Source organism: Protopterus annectens, chromosome 7.part0 (assembly GCF_019279795.1).
Source record: "Protopterus annectens isolate FY-2018-M chromosome 7.part0, PAN1.0, whole genome shotgun sequence".
Taxonomy (NCBI): domain Eukaryota; kingdom Metazoa; phylum Chordata; order Ceratodontiformes; family Protopteridae; genus Protopterus; species Protopterus annectens.
Window position 1 is genome coordinate 1,279,721,874 of NC_056739.1, and position 23,714 is coordinate 1,279,745,587.

At 40.6% G+C, this 23,714-nt stretch overlaps 1 protein-coding gene across 4 annotated transcripts in view; it reads right to left on the reverse strand.

Annotated features, from left to right (window-relative positions):
* MITF (melanocyte inducing transcription factor) overlaps positions 1 to 23,714 on the reverse strand; it is a 1,359,897-nt gene that overhangs the window by 482,443 nt on the left and 853,740 nt on the right. For all 4 annotated transcript variants that reach the window (XM_044077898.1, XM_044077896.1, XM_044077895.1 and 1 more), the window contains one exon: positions 14,060 to 14,309. In XM_044077898.1, the coding sequence (XP_043933833.1) occupies positions 14,060 to 14,309 (250 nt within the window). The remainder of the gene's footprint in view (positions 1 to 14,059; positions 14,310 to 23,714) is intronic.

Consider the following 23,714-nt stretch of genomic DNA (forward strand, 5'->3'; position numbering starts at 1 on the left):
ACTCCGAAGAGAATCAAGTCCTCCAAAGGTAAATATGGATTAAGAATTGCACCTGTGCTACGATCAACCACAAAGCATTCTACAGAAATGTCAGAAACCTCACATGTAATTCCTAGCAATGCTCAGAGCTAATGCACAACAACAACAACACCTGCCCATCCCCTGAGGACACAACTAACATACTAGCAGACAAACTGTAACTGAAAGTTGACAAGGCTTGATCTCTTACATTAGGTTCCATTAACAGTAAACAATAACCAGTGAAAGCATACTTAATACTCCGTCATCTAGAAATGCACTCCCCCCAAAAAATCAACAAAGAACTCAAAAAACAAAATCAAATCCTCCAAAAGTAAACATGAATTGAAAATTGCCACCTGAGCTAAGGATAGCCATAAAGCCTTCTTCAGCAATGTCAAAAACCTTACAAGTAATTCCAGGTAATGCTCAGAGCTAATGCACAGCACTTACTTGTCCCATGAGGACTAGCTGACAAATTTGGCTCTAACTTTACTCTCCCTAACTTTCCCCATCTTATTGGCACATCTACACTACCCTCTCTGTTCCTCTCCAAGCAAGTTCTGAATGTTTTTTCCAAGGTCAAAAACACTAGCACCTTTGGTCCTGATAATGTGCCAGTCTACCTTCTTGTCAGCACCAAACAGACTGGTAGACTCTCTACTAAGCCTGTTCAACCTCATCCTTTCTAATGGAGCTTTTCTCCCCGTGTCTCCGCTGGAAACAGGCTCTGGGCTCAGTTGGACACTCCCGGTAAACAAATGTAAATTAAAATAAAATAAAATAATAGGGTATAATGTTCCCTTTGGTATATACTTGTCTAAGCATGTGACCCAGCTTGAGGGACCGCAGCACTTCCTCACTAAGATAATCAAGGGTATGTCTTCCTTGAGCTACCTATACCACTTAAAGCACTTTCTCTCTTTTCTGTTTCCTACAGACTCTTGAGAGGTGACCTCTGTTTAGCATACAGAGTCTTGAAGGATTCAGTCCTATGAGACCTCCTGCACATCCAGAAAATCAATAACACATTAAACATATGCTGAAGAGATCTTAACCTCCATCAAAACATAAATAGGACCTGCTGGAGAGATGGACCAATATCCCAGAGAATCCCTTTTATCGACTAGACGTCCTTTGACTATAAAGCCAAGTAGCTCCCTGACCCTCTGTAAGCACAACCAGAAGAATGTATGAACAATCATAAATGCACCCCAGATCTGGCCCCTCAAGCCCTTGTTGAAAGGGGACACATTTAGCTATAAATTAGTAATGTTAATTTTTGCAAACAATTTAAAGATATTGTGGCTTAAAAATCATCTGTTCAGAAGAATAACCAATTTATGTTCTTTACTAAAAAGAAGTTATGTTCTTACCATAACATTCCATGTGGAGTGTTCATCTCACCTTTGTTCTTACACACGGGTTCGGAGCCGATCCTCGGCTCCGAGTCGGCCGCATAGCAAAGCTCTGCATCTTAGAGAAGCTTGAGACCAGGCTATATCCCACAATCCTCCCTGCCATTACTCAGATCTAGTTTGCAAGCAAACCAGACTAACAATAAACCTGAGGTGCTAAGGCTACATACCGCCACAAAAATTCAGAGACACTATCTCACTGATAAATTAACTAAAGGGTAACGAAATATACCCCATGAGGTAAGAGGCAATATACCCGGAAGAGGTAAAGACATGTGGACCAGACTCTAGTCCTACTCGTTCTCCCAAACACGTGAGGGAGGGAAGGGGGGGAATGCAAGAACAAAGGCGAGATGAACACTCCACATGGAACGTTATGGTAAGAACATAACTTCTTTATGTGAGAGTGTTCAATCTCGCCATTTGTTCTTACACACGGGTAGCGTCCCTAGCTCCGTCACCCTGAGTGACTCATGGAAGAACGTTCCTGAGCACAGTGGAACCAAAAGATGTCCTGTCTTTGGAGGCTTTGTCAACTCTATAATGAGCGATGAAAGTATGTGGTTTAGACCACGTGGCTGCTGCACAAATCGTGTCCAAAGGCAGGCGAGCTGCATGAGCCAAGGAAGTGGAAACGGATCTAGTAGAATGGCCCTTAGGTTTGGTGGGCAAGGCCTGATTCGACTTAGAATACACAAAAGCTATACAATCAGTAAGCCATTTAGAAAGCGTCGTTTGTAACTGCCATGCCCTTTTTATTGTCTGCAAATGCAACAAAAAGTTGATCTGTTTTTCTGTAATCCTTAGTCCTGTCCAAATAAAATCTTAGCTGTCTGTGGACATCTAACTTGTGCAGCATATATTCCAACTTGCTGGTATGGTTTTAAAGAAAGTAGGAGTTCAATGGACTGATTAATATTTATGACAGAACATACCTTAGGAAGGAAAGACGGGTTTGTTCGTAAGGAAACTCTATCTGGGTGGAAAATTAAGTAAGGTGGTTTAATTGATAGTGCTTGCAGCTCTGACACTCTCCGAGCTGAAGTAACCACTACAAGAAAAAGAGTCTTCCATGACAAAAACTTCAGGAGGCAAGAAGAGGCTGGTTCGAAGGGTGGCAACATTAGTTGCGACAATAACAAATTTAAATTCCATGGGAATAAAGGGTCTCTGACGGGCGGTCGAAGATGGAAGGAACCTTTCATAAAAGCCTTACAAAGCCTGTGGAACATAATAGAAGAACCATCCTCACCAACATGGAAGTTGGATATGGCCGCCAACTGTACTCTTAGTGTGGAAGTAGAGGCTCCTTCGTGGAAAAGGATGGATAGAAATTCTAGAACTTTATGTAAAGGAGCAACCAGGGGGTCCATGTGTTGGCTAGATGCCCAGTACACAAAGCATTTCCATTTACTCCTGTAGAGTTTTGTAGTGGAAGCCTTATGAGAGGCAACCAAAATGCGTTGAACTGCCGGAGAAAGTAGATCAGACCTGGCTAGTTTGAGGGATAGAAGAGACGGGTGAGGAACTCCCGACGAATGTGTCAGTAGATCTGGTACTGGGTCCAGGATCCACGGTTCCTCTGATGGGCTCGAAGAAAGGGGAACCATATCTGTCGAGGCCAGAATGGGGCTATGAGTATAATTGTCCTTTCCAGGTTCATGGCTTTCTGAAGAAATTTGGGAATCAAGGGGGTAGGTGGAAATGCATATAGGAGACCAGGGGGCCAATCATGTATCAGTGCGTCCCTGGGGACATCCCCTGGAGGGGGTAGAAGGGCAAAATAGCTTCTGCATTTGGTATTCATCAGGGAGGCGAATAGATCGCAGCAAGGCTGGCCCCATTTGCGGAAAATTCTTTCCACCACCTGTAGTTTGAGGGACCACTCGTGAGGTAACAGGATGGCTCTGCTCAACCTGTCCGCAATGCCGTTGGATGACCCCGGGATGTGCGTTGCTATCAGAAAGCGACCCGTGGACTCTGCCCATTGCCAAATTCTCATGGCCTCTCTGCATAATGGGTAAGATCTGGTTCCCCCTTGTTTGTTTATGTACCAGACTACAGACATGTTGTCTGTCTGAACTGCTACTGTTCCTACAGGTAGGAGGGTTTGAAAGTGTTGCAACGCCAAGAACACCGCCCTCATTTCCAGAACATTTATGTGCAGGTTGTACTCCATGTTGGACCATTCCCCTTGGACTGTTCTTCCCTGAAAAAGTCCCCCCACCCTATCAGGGAAGCGTCCGTGGTTATCGTGGCCGTCGGGTTCGGTAGAACAAATGGACGACCCATAGTGAGATCCTGACTGAACAACCACCATGAGAGGTCTCGCTTGCAAGAATCTGTTATCAGAATCTCGTGCGTTAGGGGTAACTGCTGGAACGACCACTGCGTGAACAGCAGCCATTGGAGGAGCCTCATGTGCAATCTCCCCATAGGAACTGCAATCAGGGACGCTGCCATGAGTCCCAAAACCTTCAACACCAATTTGTTCGGGGCTTTCCTGCATTGCAGTAGAAGAAGAACCTGTTCCTTGAGGGATGAAGCCCTTACTTGAGGGAGCTTTACCAGTGTTAAGCACGTATCTAGGTCTGCTCCAATGAATGAAATATGCTGTGAGGGCAGTAAGGCAGATTTTTCGAAGTTTATGGAAATCCCTAGGTGGGAACAAAGGTTGACTGTATAGTCTCTGGCTTGTATGAGGCGACGCTCGGTGGTGGCAGTGAGGAGCAAGTCGTCCAGATAGGGAAACATCCGGAATCCTAGACATCTCAAGTGAGACGCTACCACTGCCATGCATTTGGTGAATACCCTGGGGGCTGAGGTGAGCCCAAAGGGCAGGGCTCGAAATTGAAAACGACTGGCTCCCAGCCGGAAGCGCAGGTGATCTCTGGACGGTCTGGCCATCTTGATGTGGTAGTACACGTCCTTGAGATCTATCGAGCACATCCAGTCGTCCTTCTGCAAAAATGGAAGGATCGATTGAAGCGTGACCATCCGGAACTTTTCCTTCTTCACGAAGGTATTGAGATTGCTGAGATCCAAAATGGGTCTCCAGTCCCCTGTCTTTTTTGGAACTAAAAAGAACCTTGAGTAAGTTCCGGATCCTTTTTGGTCCACCGGGACTGGCTGAATGACTCTTTTTTTGAGCAGCTTTGAAATTTCTATTGCTGCTGGGCCTCGCAGATGGGGTGGCACATCTGGAAACCTTCTTTGTTGGGGTGGAGTTGACATAAAGGGGATTTTGTATCCTCTGGTTACAATGCTTTTTACCCAGGAGTCTGAGGTGAGAGTTAGCCAGGCCTGTGGGTATAAAGCCAAGCGACCCCCGACTGCCTCCAGAGCAGGACAGTCGGGCCCCCATTCAGGAGTGCTGGAAAGGCTTACCAGGGACAGGATCCCCTGTCGCTTTGGTTCTGCGGACCCCCTCTGCCGCCGGGGCGACATCTTCCATGTCTGCCCCCCCCCTCTGCCTCTGGGGGGGGGGTCACTCTGTGTGGCCTGGAAAGATCCCTGAGTTTTATGGAACCACATTTTTCCGCCTCGTTGCCCTTTGGGGTACGGTCTAGATGGAACGGAAAAACGGACTCCGACAGCAGACAGAGTCTCTCCTTCTTGCTCACACCGAGTTAATGTCTCTTTCACTTTGGGCCCAAAAAGAGTGGCACCATCAAAGGGGGCGTTGGTGAAGGAAGACTTGAAGGCTTCCGCAAATGAGCACAGCCGCATCCAGGATTGTCTTCGTAGAGCAATCGCTGAAGCTGCAGCTCTACTCGACCCTTCAGCCGCATACAAGATGAGCCTCATGGACGAGTTCACTATGGACGTAAGGGTGTTAAGCTGTGCTGTTACCTTATCTGAAACAGCAGCATCTGTGTTACCCTGGAGGGTATCTCCCAGCTCCTTGATGAGATCCCTCTGTAGACGTGTAAAATGTGTCAAATAGTTTAGCGAACGCATGGAAAAAGTCGCTGAACTAAAAACACGCTTCCCATATCTGTCCATAGTCCTAGAATCCTTATTAGGAGGACGAACAGAAGAGGAAGACTCAGACATCTCCTTTTTAGTGGCTGCAGCCACCACCATAGCGTCATCCGGGACTCCTTTGGTGAGATAAGTCTTGTCCTGGGGAGTGGTAATAAATTTACTTGGTTTTCGAGGGACCGGTTCCACTGTGTCCGGTGTCTCCCACGCCCTTCGAGCAATCAAATCCATTAACTCATCGAAGGGCGGAGTAACCCAGGAGGTAGAAGGTTGAGCACCAAAAGCCTTCAGCAACACCGACTCGTTCTCAGTGGGGGCTAGGGACTGCCAATCACCCCTCGGTTTTAAAATCTCCAAGATGTCCGCAAATGAGACATCCTCGGAGGGGGATTTTGGGGACCCCTCTGACTCATCCAAGTCAGTGTCAGAAGTTATTTATTTATTTATTTTTATTTATTTATTTGCAGTTGGTTTACCAGGATAGGAAGTTAGAGATTCCTGTGGGGAATCTAAGTGCCTCCTCTTGCACAATCTTTTCCTCAGAACCTCATCGGAGGGGATTCGGTGAGGCCTCCGAGGAACAGGGGGCACCCTCTGGGGATGGCTGAGACAATGGTGCTCCACGCTTTGGATGTGTCGTGGGAACAGAAACAGAGAGCGTCTCCTTAGGGGAGGGAGAAGACGCCTCCGATGAAATGGTTGTCTGTGTAGACAAAACCTTCCTCATAAGGTCAAAAACCCCTGAACCTCGGGTCGAGGACTCCCCCGGTTCCGAAGAACATGGAAGAATCCCAGACACGGGGCCCATGGGTCTCGACCCCGTGGACGGAACCGAGCCAATCTGCGCCGAGGCCCCGAGAGGGAGAGTCGGCACCGAAAGGTCGGTACGACTCTCGGTCCCGGAACCAAGGAGAGATCGTTGACTCTGCGACTCACCTATAGGTTCCAAAGGAGTCGAGGTCAATGGTGTCGATTGTGCAATGGACGGTTTCAGCACCGAGGGCTCCACTATCATCGGCTCATCCTCTTCCGGCTCCGAAGACTGGATGGGTCTCGAAGGAGGACCTGTTGGAGATAAGGGAAGGCCTTCTAGTTTCGACACCAATTGGGAGGAAACTGCAATCAACTTGGAAAGGGCCGTGTTCTCCATAAGTTTCTGCACGACACGATCCACATCTGTATCAGATAACGGTCTGGAAGATCGGGTCGAAGGGGCCGAAGATGGCACCGACCAAAGAATGGAAGGTGGCGGTAGCTCCGACACTGGTTCCAAGACCTGGGGCTCAGTGAGAGATAAACGTTCGACGCTCGGCCCCGAAGTCTGTGGAACCGGCGAACGAACTTTAGAAGATGAACTCGGAGCCGATGACATGGGCTCCAACATCTTCGACCCCTTCGAGGACTTAGAAGCCTGGTCAGACTTGTCCAAGGCCTCCTGGAAAGCAGGCTTAAGAAGTCCCCTGTCTATAAGTTTCCTGCGTCTATCTGTCATGACCCTCCCACTGAAGGAATGGCATATAGAGCAATCCTCTTGCAAGTGGAGAGGGCCAAGACAGTAGACGCAGGAAGTGTGGTTGTCAGTGATGGACATTTTCTGCCCACACTGACACCTTTTAAAACCAGACTTGGCTTTCTCAGACATAATAAGCAAAAAACACTTTTACTGTAAAAAAGAGAAAATTTAAACACTAGCTATAATTAAGAGGAAAAAATATAGCTATAGGTTATAGAAAGGTAGGCCCCAAAGGGAAACCTATAAAAGAACTAACTACACTACACACACACACACACACTATAGTAAGGTCAGAAACTAAATTCTCAATAACTATAAGAACTATAAGAACTTTTAAACAAAACAATAACTATCTTATCTGTCTATAACAAGTTTTCTCTGGTCCGAGCTCTCTTAACGATGTGACCCGTTGCAGCGGCAAACTAGATCTGAGTAATGGCAGGGAGGATTGTGGGATATAGCCTGGTCTCGAGCTTCTCTAAGATGCAGAGCTTTGCTATGCGGCCGACTCGGAGCCGAGGATCGGCTCTGAACCCGTGTGTAAGAACAAATGGCGAGATTGAACACTCTCACATTGAGGTCCTTTCTGAAACATTCCAGCAAGCAATTCCTTCTTTCTGAATTACTTGTTTACTTGCAGAAAATAAAACGATACCAAGGCAGCAGATGCCCCAGCAAGACAAAACAGCATGCAATGACAAAAACAGCAATCCAGGACCACCAAAGTTTCAGGCAAAAAACTTTAATAAAAGGTTAGCGCTTTCATGGTTAGCGCTTTCTGATGAAGTGCCGAGTTATTGGTATGAAAGCACTAACCTTTTATTAAAGTTTTTTACCTGAAACTTTGGTGGTCCTGGATTGCTGTTTTTGTCATTACTTGTATACGTCTAAGTAATTAGGAATGTCAGTCTCAGGCCTCTTTCCGCTGCTGTTGTTGTCAGTTTACATAAAGCACTTAACTGATTCATTATTAAAACATATTGTGGCTATTATAACCTACCTATGATGTGCTTGGTGGCATTTATTTTTTTGGTTATTGCATAAAGGAACATCAGAAATACTGTCTCGAAGAAATATTGAAATGAAATGCTAGCTATGGCTTCTGCTTTGGTGCAGTTAGGACATAGCAGCTGTCCCGTAATCTTGTCTCTCTCTTCCTGTTCCACTTATGCCAATCTCTTCTGAATCCATCTTTAGGCCTGATTCTACCATGACCTCCATTTCTGTGATGGTAAATGTTTAGTTCCTCATGTAGTGATGCCATGAAACACTTATGTATGGCAATTAGTATATAGAATTGTTTCAGTGGGTATACAAAGCCTCTAAACATACGCACTTAAAAGGGAAAAAGCTTCATATAGGCACCGCAGAGAAAAGCATGTCTTTGCAATTATGAAGGTCATCTGCCTCCCTTCTGAACCCCACATAATGTCATATCCCCACCACACACTCCTTACTTTACTATTCTTATCCCAAGATCACTACAACTAACATACAGAGCAACCAGTATAAAATAAGAATAATATAATTATTCTTTAACTGGAATGTTACAGTCCCGGATTAACCATCACACACTACAATGTAATTGTACATCACTGCAACAAACAGCAAGCAAACAAATATAATAACTAAAGTACGTTAAGGAACCATGCCTGGGAGGACAATGTGGGCAATTAGGTATCAAACACCTAAAGGGAATTCAGTATTTTCTCTTTCCCTATACTTGCCAGTTGGCTCACTCGCATTCTCTCCCCTGAAATATCTTTTGAGTTCATCTCTCTCGCTTTGTCCTGTCAGTGTATTGCTGCATATCTCCATATTACCCTTCTTCTACTGGAAACATATCCTGCTCAAGTAGACTGTCTGATCATTATGACCCTCCCCTTCTGTCATTATGTTTGCTTTTCCTTGCATTGTTTCTACTAACCCATCATATTTCCCTGTGGTGCTTCCACAGCTGCATGTCATAATCTAGCTGAGGCCTCATCAAGTCCTGTTTAATGGGAGAATATCCTTCAAATCTGAGTCTGTTCCCCTCAGAATGCAACCTAACACAATACTGGTGTCTTGCAGCATTCTGTTACTCAGTTCCTGATGGTTCACTATGTCTGTGATCATTATCACCATATTCTTTTCATTCTCACCATTTTGTCTTTGACATCAGACTAAACATATCTCCCCCTATCTGGTATCTTTCATGATAATTACAGTCAAGAGTAGAAAACACTGCACTTGTTGGTGTCTGGATTTAAGTGCCATTTCTCTGCTCATTCACCTACCATCTTTATACCCAAAGCAAGATTTTCCCCTGCCCCACCTCTGCAGTGTTGATATCTGTAGCAACTACTGTTATCAGTTTCTATTCTGATGACTAAAACAAGGAGCTAAAATGGTTCCATCTTCCAAACCATATCCCTTTGTACCCAGTGATCACTTCCCTATCTTCTGACATTAGCCACATTTTAGCACCATCGTGACTCTTCTTCTTAATAACCACTTATTCACCCACTGTAGCTTACTGGGCCCTCATCACCTTTTATTGTGTAGAGCCTATCATGGCTGAAACTGTAGATGGCACAAGTTGCTGTATTTACTGTAGTACTATATTTTGGTTTGCAAGGAATAGCTACAAACACAAATGGTAATTTTAATTGGAGACTTGATGCCACAACGGGAGCATCACAGAAGTGGGTTATGCCATTTTGCAAACATATAAATAAATATTACAGTCTGCGACAGAAACAATACTACATTGTCTGTTTTAATGAATGAGCAACAAGCCAGCACCTGCTAATATCTGTCCATCCAACCATCTATTCATCATCCCTTTTTCACACTTTTACACATGGGTTGGGGTCTCACATCAACAGTGATAATCATCTACAGTCAATGTTCACAACACTGGGTGGCTAGCCCTGATGTGGCCATTCTTCCATACTACACAAATGCATGCACACTCACACTTACGGCCAATTTAGTTTGTTCAGGCCACCTACTACACGTCTTTGGATTGTGGGAGGAAACGGGAGCATTCGGAGAAAATCCACAACAACAGAAGCAAGACATGCAGACTCTGCACAGAAAGCAATCCAAACAGGAAATGAACCAGTGAATATCTTGCTGTGAGGCAGCAACACTACCCACTCTCTCACTGTACGTCTTCTCAAAAGCTATTATAAAATCAAAAGATTACCATATATTTTTAGAAACTTTTCTTTCCAAAAGGAGTTCAAAACTCCATATACACCAACAGAACTGCTGACGTGGATACCCCTTTAAGAATGATCATTGTTCACATGTGGCTGTCATATTGCCAAAGGTGTTATTTTTATCACTTAAAGGGACATGATACCAATGAGGCATTCTAGTACAGTCTTTCCACACCAAGCTATGTTTGTGTATGAGAATAGATTTCACCTCTAAGTTGTTGGTAATTAACAGCAAGCAAATAAAAGGCATTTTTTGTACAAGCATTCATCAGTCACTGTAAAATGTATAAGAACTGTTCCAATTTTTACTGGATACCCTCCCACTTTTATTTGATCACTCGCTCCTCCTTCTCCATCGTTACATTTCTTCTGCATCCACTCTCTTTCTTATCCTTTCCTCTCTCATTTCTTTTTCAATCCTACCCCTCAGCAACATTCTGCCTGTGCTTGCCTTCTTCTCCAGCTAAGCAGCTACCCTTTTCTTCTTTTTATTTGAACTCTGCCACTCACATTCTCTTCATTCACCATCTTAAACTCCTCTCCACTAGATACTTTTTTCCAACATCCTGCTCTTTTCTCCCAGTTTTCAGCCATTTCCCTAATAATACATTTTTCTTTTGACTGTTAATTACGTAATGTCCTTCCCAACAAAATGCTTTGCATATATGCCTGCCTGTTTCTTTATCAACAGTAATTCCCCTTGTTAGACCTGAAAATTAATAGGATTTTATTCATCAAGCTTTAACTACACCCCTTCTTGCCACTTCAAATGTAATGAGTGGGAAAGGGCCAGGGATGGTAGATCAAACCCATTTCAATTGTCTTTCATACAACAACTGCTTGTTAATTTAAAAGCAGAGCAGTACAGTTCACTAAAATGAGTTAGTTCTCATGAGTCAATGTCACCAGTTTTCAGTGGACAACTCACTTCAGTGACAAAGCCATACTTTTCAAAAATGTTCTTGACATAAAATGTAGCAAATATTCCACTGTTCCCTACTTAAGGCTGAATGTTTGACTCAGTCCACTGTCTCACACTCACTTTCAACAGTAAGTAGGCTTCAGTATATCCAAAATTGTTTTTCAGATTACTCAGTTTAATGCTCCAGCAGCATCCAGTGTTTAGTGCCCAGAATCTATGCCAAAATAAGTTACCCTGTTGCTGAGTGTCCTGCACAAGCTGACACAGTGGCAGACTGCTAGAATGTATTATCTGTACCGCAATGACCATCAATGGCTGTTGTTTTTTAGATGGCATCTGTCACGTAGCCTAAACACAACTACGTCATACTGACTTACATGAGACTTTGTGAACAGCACTATTCGTGAGTGAATGAGATGAGATACATGAAATGTCTGCGTACAGAGGAATGTGCCTATATGTTTGGAGGTGGTCTTACACAAACCTGCAGTTGACAGAACTCAGGTGCTCATCAAGGGCATACATTCTCATTGAACTCTAAGGGATACCCAGCTGGGATTTAGACTGCAGGTAGTATGTATATATGTGTCAGTCTGTATAAAACTGATTTATTTCCTATGTTGCTTTTCTCAGGTATACTCTGCAATGTTAATACTGGATACACATAAATGAAAAGTACCCAACCCACTGTCTTGACTTAGTGATAAAGATACCTAATATGCTGTGATTTTCAGTGAGTTTGTCTGGGTGAAGTAGAAGACATGCCATACTGCACAAGAAATTCCTTGGGTAGAACTCTGTGGTGGTCACATGCATCCATTAACTGCAAAAAAAAAGATAAAACACAAAGCAACAAGAGATGGAATATAACTACGTCCAACAAAATATGACCCTGAAGAAACTGATCAGTTTCATTAAAATCAGATAAATAGTTATCAGTAGATTTTCTATGGAGGGAGACACCCTGTCATGAACTGCTGTACTCTTGGACAAGAGCTTATGAACCTTTTTGTACAAAATAGCCAGCCCTACATTCTACAGAACAATTTCCTAAAGGGGATATATGATGTGTGTGTGTGTGTGTGTGTGTGTGTGTGTGTGTGTGTGTGTGTGTGTGTGTGTGTGTGTGTGTGTGTGTGTGTGTGTGTGTTGTTTGAATGCAGCAAATAAAGAAAAATAGGTTGTATGATCAATAATAAATGTTGATCTCTTGCTCAGAGTACATGTGCTATTTTAGAAAACTAGAAATTGAGATTGTGGAGGCTTGAAATACCCTCAGTTACTGCAGCATGAACTATGTCCTACCACATACAGAAAACCAGTTAGGAGCACTGTGCCATGCAGAGCATTTTCTGCTGTGGTGGGTTATTAACTAAACAAATACTGGAACTGACTGGTTTGTTGAAGAGAGATATGAAGCAGGGAAGGCATTTGTAAAATGCTATCACTCACAAGCTAATGTGCTTCCAGTAAGGTTTCATATTTTGCTCATTACTTCAGAACTGCTTTTGAATGGGCCAAGAAGAGACAAAAGGTTACAGTGTTTGTCTCTTATTCACAGAAATTACAGTCTCAGTGTCTTTTGGGAATACATGACATAAAACATATAAATTAACTCAATGGATATTCACTTATAAAACTTCTTACTTTGCAAGGCTGAGAACTGAGTTTTGCAACACAAACAAATCAGGTCTGCAGATCTGTCTCCTGCACAGGTGTTATTATCCTGAGATTAGTAGCTGATTGTTTATTAACAACACATACATTAATAGTGAGCAGCAAGAAGACAAAAATTACGCTCCCATATTTATAATTTTTGCAGGAAATGCAACCATCTCATGAGTGTTCTAGTATTATGTAAAACTAGGTTATATGTATAGTTAAAAATAGTCTGCACCTTCCTTAATCAAACAATGAGCAATGGCAATTCTGCAGATGCATTAACCAATGCACATATTACACTGCACTCAGGTCTGCTTCCTTCTGTCCAACTGTACCTAAAATGTTACAGTATGTATCAGTAAGTCCTGGCAAGTTAATTATTTAAATTCTACTAACCCGACCTTCATTTTTTTTCTGGGGTCTACTTTAACATTTTATCTTCTACCTGCTATTACTGAAATACACATCTTTTTTCTAATGTAACTTCACAAATTATATCATTTTCACAGAAAAGTAGAAAAAGACACAGTTATACAATACAGTCGTATAAACGAAAAGGTCATTCTAGAGTCAAGTGCTGTACTTCACATGGAAAGTTAAAGTGCTACAAATTAATCAGGTACACTAGACGTATTTAAAACTCTCTGTCTCCTTGAATTTCTACTTCTTTTTTGACAACTTGCAGTGCTTGTGTTTCTTTCCAGTCCATGTATGTGTGAAATGTCTGTCTATTCTTAGCACTATAACAGTTTTGCAGTAATTAGGAAGCTACATCTCTTATGCTGGAAGGATGCTAACAAGCTCCTGCAGTTTTGAGTCTAATAAGGAATTAAAGTGAATACAAGACATCAAATCTTCTGAGCAAAAGGATTAAAATGGCCTTCGGCAGAAGCTTGGAAACTCAGCATGTGTTCAACTCTAAATTTTCCAGATATATACATTTACAAACTTCAGCAAAGGCAAAAACAGCAGCTGCAAAACAGTGCACATATCACTTTTCAGGCTTCTTAAACTGTCAAAATGAAACTTAACAAGCTGTGTAATAAATGCCTTAATTAGTAATTTGCAAAAGCCCACTTAATAGTACTTTTGTTGCCTCTTCACAAGATTCACCGTGATAAATGCTTCAACGCTTTTATTCTGGTGTTATTTCTGATATAGAACGAAGACTGCTATTCTTACCTATAATGATAAGAAATGAGCCGACTTTCAGTTTTGCTTGAACATTTATTAACTTTTCAAGCAAACCAGGTTTAGCACATGTGCAATAAAGCCACCAAAGAAATGTAGCTGTAAGGAAAACAGTCACAACTGTAGCTGCTTTTTTACATACCTTGAGCACTTCCATTGGTACCTGGGTTGCAGCGGGCAAGCTGGTTGGGACGCTGACGTTGATAGCTGGGCTCTGACTGACTGGCGCTCTCTGCTGCAGGAACTGATTTGCTTGCTGCTTCTGCTGTTGCTCTCGTCGTTCTTGCTCTTGCATCTGTTCACGCATGAGCTGCTGCCGTAGCAAGATTCGTGATGTCATACTGGAGGAGCTTATTGGGGGCTTGGAAGACCCCAGCTGCTCTGAGGAGTTGCTGTGGGAAAACCAACAGAACAGATAAGTCTTGGCAATTAGAAAGTAAGGACTAAAGGTATTTAGGTTGCACACAGCACAAAAACTGAAAGAAACGAGCTTAATGTAGCAGTCAAAAGGTATATTTTAGTTTTGTAAATGTCATGCTTGACCACAATAGGTAGCTACATGGATATGAATCTACCTAAAATGTTTGGTATAATAACCTTAAAGTAAATTTTCTAGCTTTGCAGAGTAGCTACACATTACAGAAAACAAGAGTATATATTGCTATGCATTTTAAATTACCAACAACACACCTCTCAACCTCTAACACCAAGAAATCTGAACAAAGCCATATATAATGGGGAGCAAAGACCCAGAAATAGAGACAGTTTTTAAACATCACTCTTACAAAAATAGAATGTTGATAGAATCACAGATTTTGCATTAGCATGAATTTTCTGAAGTACAAAGTCTGTAACGCAAACATCTGTCATTATTTTCTGACGTCAATCCTCAATGATTTGCCAGAAAAACAAAATTTTATGAGGAGCCAGACCAAAACTAGGAGGCAAAAATCTGGACATTCTTTGAAAAATTGTACAGTTGAGAGGTATGACAGAAAAACAGTGGAAGTACAATACTGAATAACGGAAATGCACTTGTAAAGTTATATGAACAAAAGTACAAATTGGATTGATACTGAACACATATATATATGATTGACTGATGTACTGTCCAAAGAGCAAGATGAGTAACAAAAAAAAAACAGATCAATTGTTTACATGTAACACCCTAATGTAAGAAACCAGTGTTTAGATAAAACTTCACTTAGCCAGCCAAGAACATACATAAACTAATTGCCAAGAACATCCATAAACTAATTTACTGTGACTTGTACATCTTAACACAGAAATAACCTTATTGTACAGCCAGCAGAAGTGCAGCAACTATACCTGAAAGACATACTGCATTGCTTATCCAATTCTTAGTGATTATACAGTGCTAAAATATTGATTAAAACTCTTCTATGGACTTTACTGTACATGACTGATATGTTAACTAACATTTAGATGTGATCAAGCATCTTTTCTCACAAGTGAATATCAAGATGCATTTATAAATCTATCTCTTGTCCAAATTCAGATCCTAGTTAATTGCATAAGGCAGTTGGGGATCAAAATTATTTGCATAAGGCATTTGGGGATCAACATTCAAAACGTGTAACTGACATTTCAGTCATTGTTTAAAAGTATATTTTTGTGCTATACACTGTTTAAAAGCAAAACAGTATACAGGTGACAGAAGTAAAAGGTTAAGGTACAGTGCCAATACAAGTGATACCCAAAACACAGAATCAACTGCGAACAGTACTATCAGCAAAATATTGAAGACATTTCTAAATTTCCGCTAGGGTGAACCCAAATGTACATTGATTAGAAGTTTTACATAAGAAGCACATTACCCGTTGCTGGACTCTGTTACATTTAACTATACAATCTACAGTAAAACCTGCCTAGCTTATTCACTGGTCCCTACTGGCTCTGCTTTAAAAGCAAGTATAGGAGTGCAACACTTCCTACAAATAGGAAAATGGATGTATTCTGAGCTGCCATGCATCAGTGATTATGTGAATTCCTGAAACTGACAAAAAGTAAATGCAAATGGGTTTCATTCACACGACTACAGACTATGGAGATCTAGCAGACACAGACTGGAAGTCTGACTTGCTATGTTGTACATCACAGAATACACTAGTTTTACTAAAGTCTGTGATAGTCAGGCTTGTTGTGGTCACCATATACTGCGAAATAGTGCAAAGTCCATGTTGCTTAGGTAATACTGCTAACACATGCACAACAACAATCATGGATGACCGGCATGGACTGACAGTGAACAATGGCACCCTGTCACCCAAATAAAAACAGTGGCAAACATTTATAACAATATGCACATGGTCATTTAAGTGAGACTGACTAACCACCTAGAACTGCAGAACAAGCCATGATATAGTCACACTAATGGTAGACACAGTTATACTACTGGGTAATAGCAGTAGGGTAAAAAGCGGCAGAAGGAGGCAATTACTATTGTAAACCTATGGCATCTTTGCACTCTCTCTCCTCTAATTCACACAAAACCAACATTTGTGTAGGCATGAGCACATGTGTGTGTGTTTGTGTGCTCATCTGCATTTGAATCTGTATGTGACGTTTTGTGCATTTAGTTTACATGATATGTGTGTGTGTGTGTGTGTGTGTGTGTGTGTGTGTGTGTGTGTTACTGCATGTGAAGCTGCATGAGTGTGTGTTTGTGTGCACATCTGTGTGTGCATCTGTATGCATGGATATGTGCGTTTGTGTGCAAGTGTGTGTGTGTTTTTGCATGTGAGTGTGCAGGAACTTATGTGCATATGTGTATGTCTTTTCTCCAAACTGAATCGTTGTACCTTTCTAAGGAAGACGGGGCAGATGCATGTGGATATGATGCCATTACAAAAATTACTGTGGGTTCTACACAACACTAAATCACTAAGAAAAGCTGAGAATATAGCTGTACACATGAGACTTGTGGATACATTTGTGCAGAATGTCTCTTCTGCTTGCTGCTCTTTTGCAGTGAATGCTTTCACTAGATCTCCATGATGATGTTGCTACATGGTGACATTTTGCTCTCTGCTTCAGTGCCAACAGACACAGACATTTCTGCACTATGTTAAAACTTTGTGTCTCTCCTTGTGCAGTACAATACATTTTACAATCCAAGTCTGTGCATTAATACTCAGAATATGACACAGCACCTATTCTGATATATGCAGTTCCTTTCATTTTACAATGTTGATTCTACACGTCCACCCTTTGCTGATCCACCATTGCAAACCCACAACAAAATCCACAGTAACTAAAGCAAAACATTCAATGCAGGACATGATGCATTTCAATAAAATACTTTTTTTTTGCTGTAGCACTTAATGAATGCTTATTTATTAATGTATACATCTATTACCTGTTAACAGGTATGCCCAACTGAAACAAGTGTTTTTTCAACGTTGACCCACTGCATCTGGTCAAGTGATGTGTGCAGAGATGCACAATATGCAAGTGAAAACTGATGACATTAAAGCCAGAGTACTAGATATCGCAAGCCAGTAGCTAGTAGTTTTGACCTTCTGTGCTGTGCTACATTAGAAATTTTACAGAGGTCTGAATAGAAAAGGTCTAAATTGCAGTCTTGGTGCAAAACATTATGGTCTATTTTGTTTTAAGTTTTCCACTTTTTAATTAGTAACATGGATTTGGATCATACCTCTCAACTGTACAGATTTTGCAGAATGTTCAAATTTTTGCTTCAAATATTTTATCTGTTCCTCATAAAAACTATGTTTTTCTGACACAACATGGAGTATTTGAGTAACTAAATATTGACATTTGAGTTTCAGATTTCATAATCTTCAGAAAATGCATGCTAACACAAATCCTGTTATTCTAGCAGCTTTCTAAGTTTATAAGAGCTTGTTGTTGTGTCTTTTGGCTTTTCCCAGTTAGGGGTCGCCACAGCAGAACTCCGGCCCGCTAATGATTGGCAGTAGATTTTTATGCGCCGAGTTGCAAGCCCTGATGCACAACCTTCAACGAAGATACGCCCATTCACGCATGTCTCCACACAGAAGACGCTCTAGCTGAGAATCGAACAGGACAATGTCTTACTGTGAGGTGACAACGCTACCGCAGCACCACCACTGCAGTTCTAAGTTTATAAGAACAATATTTAAAATCTGTCCCCATTTTTGGGCCTTTGTCCCCCCATTATTTTAGGCTTTGTCCAGATTTCTTGTGTTAAGAGGTTGAGAGGTATGATTTGAATTGTGCAAATGCTATGTGAGGTAGAAAATGTACAGACAGATAACTCATAAACACTTGTTATCTGCATCTTTAAGCTTATGAGATGCTGCTGTGACTTCAGGCATACTAATAATGAAGACTGAACTGCAATTTACAGCAACACCATTACAGAGCTTCAGTACTGTCTGCTTAACAACTGTGTACATTCTGATTTAATACCTCTTCAAAATAAGGGTATTCATTCAGCATTTGTACTTCTACTTGAGTCAGACAGCCTGTACATTTTGCTTACTACTTATAATACTGGACTTACACTATTTTATGAGATTACTTTTATACACCACACTCATCTTCTTTAATAAAAAATACAGTCTAAAGCCATGTAAGTGTCCAGATATGAGGCAAGTCATCTGTACCTGTCACACATCTGAAGAAATTTAAAGCAGATACATTTCTTACTCCAGCAGAATGTAAACGAAAACTCCAATATATATATTCTAAATGACAGTCCACCTAATAATTCAATATATTTAGAGGTATTTTATACAAAATACAGTTCAAGAAATGGGACCAGGGAGTGATGTTTTCGGTACAAGCAAAATAATTCTATAGATGCTGGCCAACTATAAAGTTAAATGTCCATAAACTATTTCTCATCCCACCTCTATGGAAGATGTTTCACTGTTTTTGGTATAAAATTTTCTGAGGAAGTGTTACTAAATAAGTTTCAAGCCACATCAATCTCAGCAACACAAGCAGCACCGGGTAACATCTGCCATGACAAATCACAATAATGACTCTTTATTTTAAATGTGGATCAGTGCAGTTCCTTAAAACAGTCATAACCTGTCCCTGTAGCATGTCAGAAACTCATGTTACCTCATTACTTAATAAATTCTTCACACTTCTGTCTAATCCTCTTGTCATGGCTGCATTACTTATGCTGCTGCCTCCTGTGACATAGACATTTACTCACTGCAGCCATGTGAAACAAGCCCCTGTGCAGCTGACTGGCAGGTATAGTGCTGTGCTACTGTGAAGTAGTCTGAATCTGAAACGCTGCCCTGCTAACTAACAGCTCCATGACATGTCATCAATCACACAACATTTTTGCCTGCAGGCATTAGAATTTTTCAGAAGTTTTGCAAAGGCAAAAACAAGTGATATGATATGCACACTAAATTACACAGATGACAATACAGTCTTACTGCATATCACAACTGGATGATACTCTGGTCAACCACAGCAGACATAGGTTCATAGGTAGGTACTAGGCTATTTGCCCAAGGGCATTTATAAGCCTAGCCAGAATGTGTTGGCTTTCGCCTCCCTTTTAGATTAGTTTCCTGAGCCTCTGTCCAGCAGGGCCACTGAAGTGATCCCAGGGGTAAATTTACGATTTCCCATCCACTCGTCAAGATTTCTCTTGAAGAGAGTCAATGAGGGGCTTTGCCTAACATAGACTGGGATTCTATTCCAGAGCAAGGGAAGTCTCTGAGACAGGAATCTATCCCTCCAGCATGTCCTATTTATTGCTGTGCTGAGGTCTAAATCCCTAGAGCATGTGGCTCTAAGACATTTGGTTTTCTTGAGGTGGAGCATGTCCATTAATTCCTGGTTGGACATGGCCTTGTATGTCAGGCAGAGATCACCTCTGAGTAGGCAGTAAGCAACCGAGTAGAGCTGGAGTTTCTTTAGTCGAGCTGCATAGGGCATCTGTTTGAGGCCCACGATCCTCTTGGTGAGGTACTTTTGTGGTCTTTCCAGCTGTTGCAGGTGTCGAGTAAGGTACATCCTAAATGGGGCATTGTACACTATTATGGGCCTGATGAGTGATGAGTAGAGGGGCACGATAACCTCTCTTGATCTAAATGTGAACCCTTTCATGATTAGGTGGGCTACATAGAAGGATTTTCTAACCACTTTGGCAATGTCATTATCTCATGTACTTTTTATGACAATGATTGCAAGAGTTTAACAACAGAACATCACACAATTTGTTTAACTATATCCACTGATCATTGCTCTGTCATATACTCATTTAATACTTTATATTTAATGAAATTCAATTTACAGTAATCAAACATTTCTATAAAACTATTACTCTGTCAACAGACAGGCAGACTAAAAGATTTTACTGAATAGTTGTGTCTTTCCACGCAGTACAAAACTGAATGAATTTACAAGGAATTCACACCCTACATCACTAAAAACAGCAGCAGCTGCAGCTACAGTTTGACATACACACATACACACACACACATATATATATATATATATATATATATATATATATATATATATATATATATATGACTGAAGAGCCAAATGCCCTCAACTGAACCCATGCAACATACCCAAACACAACTTGGTGTTGAGAAACAATTAACAAAAAGTGCTTTATTACAATATCGTAGAATTTTCTTAGGCAGTTTAGAGTTGCATAGTTATAAACATAGTATATGCCACCAGAGCACATGATATATTTAGTTAAGTAAACATACTAAGATTTAAAAGAAAATTACAATGAATGGCACAGTCAATGTGATCGTCTTGAAAAGTCAAAACTGTCTAGTTGCACCATACAGGACCATCTGCATAACTGTAATGAATCTGTATAAAAATGATAGAGGATTCTACAGTATTATAACAAAAAAAAAAACTCTACAGAATTCAGCAGAGACCTGACTGAACCTTATCATTACTGCACTAGTTTTGCCTGTTTTTGTCTAATGTTTGCATTTACCAGAAATGATTACTGAATCTGAAGACTCTTTTTAAGCAATGTACAGAATAGTGTGACACAAAAAGAACTATAGCTTGTAGACAGTGTTAACAGCCATATTATCAAAATAATGTTACATATGAGATAACACAGAAGTAGCAATGTACTGTACAAACTATCATTGAACAGTATATTATAATCAACTTTTTTATCATGAGTTTTAGACACCAGCAGACAGAACTTTGGTACGTATTGAAGTAGAGGCCACTATCTAAAATAAATCATTTTCTCTGCCCTGAGGATCCTGTTCCCAGCATGGATTCCAATACAGGCATAAGAATAAAACACAGAAAAATGACTCTATTTCATAAAGTTATAAAAGTCACTGATTCCGGGAGAAAGAAAAACAATGAAATACACCTCAGTTTGTACAGTCAATAATTACCTCACTGAGCAGGGGCAGTAGCAGTGCAATCTATTCTCAGGCAAGAACTAGTGTGGAAATTATTCAGGTAGTGTGAAAGTAGCAAAGAATCAATCTACAGGTTTACACAAAAGTGTCTTCTGCGGCCTGCTGAAAACCACCAGTGTAAAAACTTTGCTCAACTGCAGAGGAAAATGAGTACAAAGACCAGTTCTGTAGATTTCAAAAGTTAGGAAAAAATTAAAATATTAATAGGAAAAATGCTGCCAAGTCACAGCAAACAGCAAAACCAACTAAGATGTATTATTGTTAAACACTTTTGTTCATTAGAGTTTCTTCACACCAACAAAACATCACAAATCACTTCATTTAAATATCCTACCAATAATTTTAAATGAAGTGATCTGTGATGTTTTGTTGTTCTGATGAAATTCTATAATAAACAAATAAAAAAGCTTAACAGCGTAGTTGTTTTTTCTCTTTGCCATGACTTGGCAGCGTTTTTATCATTGATAGTTGTGGCTTTATGTTATACAACATAAAAATACACTTTTCTTCAGCTTGGGGAATAAAATAAAATGTAAAGTTCTTATAAATATTTTTTATTGGAAGTAAATCATCTAAACATTGAGTGACGATACTTGGATGGTTCAGGTTGTGCTTTCTGACATACTTTTGTATTGTTTTTCCAAACAAGCAGTTCACTATATGCAGACAGAATGCGCAGTCCATTCAAGTCCCCCCAGTATTCAGTAGAAACTGCTACGTGGGCAGTTCACTTTCTTCACACAGAAGAACAGCTTCTCATACACATTTCAACAATTCATCCACTATAGCTTGTAGACATGTCCTCCAGTTAACAGGGATTATCTCTAGGTCGGAGCTGATCATACAAAGCTGGAACATCAAGCCCAGTGGGTGTTATTTATTATGAATAACAAAATAAATAACTTGAGTATTTCAAGTCAAATAGCACCAATTTGTCTGACCTGTGGTGATCACAAACCAAGCAGAAGTGGCATGAATATAACAGAATAGAATAGAACATTTGTTGCAGGAAGTCCTTCTATATTGCACAGCGTATAACCACATGGATTGTGTCTAGATCTAGGGATACTATTGTTCCTCTCTACTCCGCCCTCATTAACCAATCATTGAATATAATGCCCCAGTTGGCAAATATCTGTTCAGACACATGCAACAACTGTACCACCCAAAGGGATATCTCATTAAAAGGATACAAGGTCTGAATAATTGACCGATCAAAGCCCTATCAGTATACTCAGTACCCTACAGACTGCTAAGAGGTGACCTGTATCTGGCTTACTACCCTCCAGCCCATTACTGATGGATTTACTGCACATCAGCAAGTCAAATGGTATCAGAAATACTTGGTCTAGGGATCTAAATCTCTTCTGCAACATCAGCAGAATGATTTAGAAGGACAGGTATATTTCGCGGAGGATACCACTGCTGTGGAACAGACTGCACATCCACATAAAACAGAGTTCATCCCTGTCCATTTTCAAGTATAACTTGGATCTATTGACAGAAACAGAAAATTTACCCTAGGACTGCCCCCTGTACTACTAATGGACAGATGCAGCTCCTAAATGCTTTATCCCATGCATGAGTCCTCACCAAATAAAAAAATAAATAAATTGTCTATGGTACATCCCATTTATTTTCATTAGGGGTAATATTTAATTACTGAGCATGGCATGGATAATGCCAATCTATAACCAAATGGGATAGGTTATTTCAAGTACAAATAGGAAATCGGCTAGGCTTCAAGTGGCCTGCAAGGGCAGCCAGCCTACTACTTATCTATGAGCTTATATAGAGTATATTTAGATCATCTATATTTATATGCTATATAGTATATATTATATATCCATATGTAAGTATACACACACATATATATATATATATATATATATATATATATATATATATATATATGTATATATATAGAAAGAGATAGGTAAATATAGCTATAAAAGAAAAGTGTGCAAATGTTTCCAGGAACACAAACATGCAGCATATTTCCCAAGAACCTTAACGACTTTTTCAGTCATATCTTTCACAAAAGCCAGCTTGTTACTATATGCATACCACGTAACTCATGTTCATCACAGCATATTCTTTAAAGGAAACACTTATTTCACCAGTGAGATGTGCCGGACATGAAGGAATGAAAGTCCTGCTATATTTGCTGTGATTTACTATTACACATTACAAAATAACTTGTTAGCTGAGTAGGTTTTTTGTTTAAGCCTGAAATTTCAGGATTTGTTTTCCTACACTGAAAAGATGTTTGCCAGGATTCAGTAAGGTTACTTCTAATGATAAGCCACTTTTAACACTGGCAGTAATAACTTCATCACCCATTGTAGGGAGATATGTCTTGTTCCCCACTGTAGTGCAATCCCG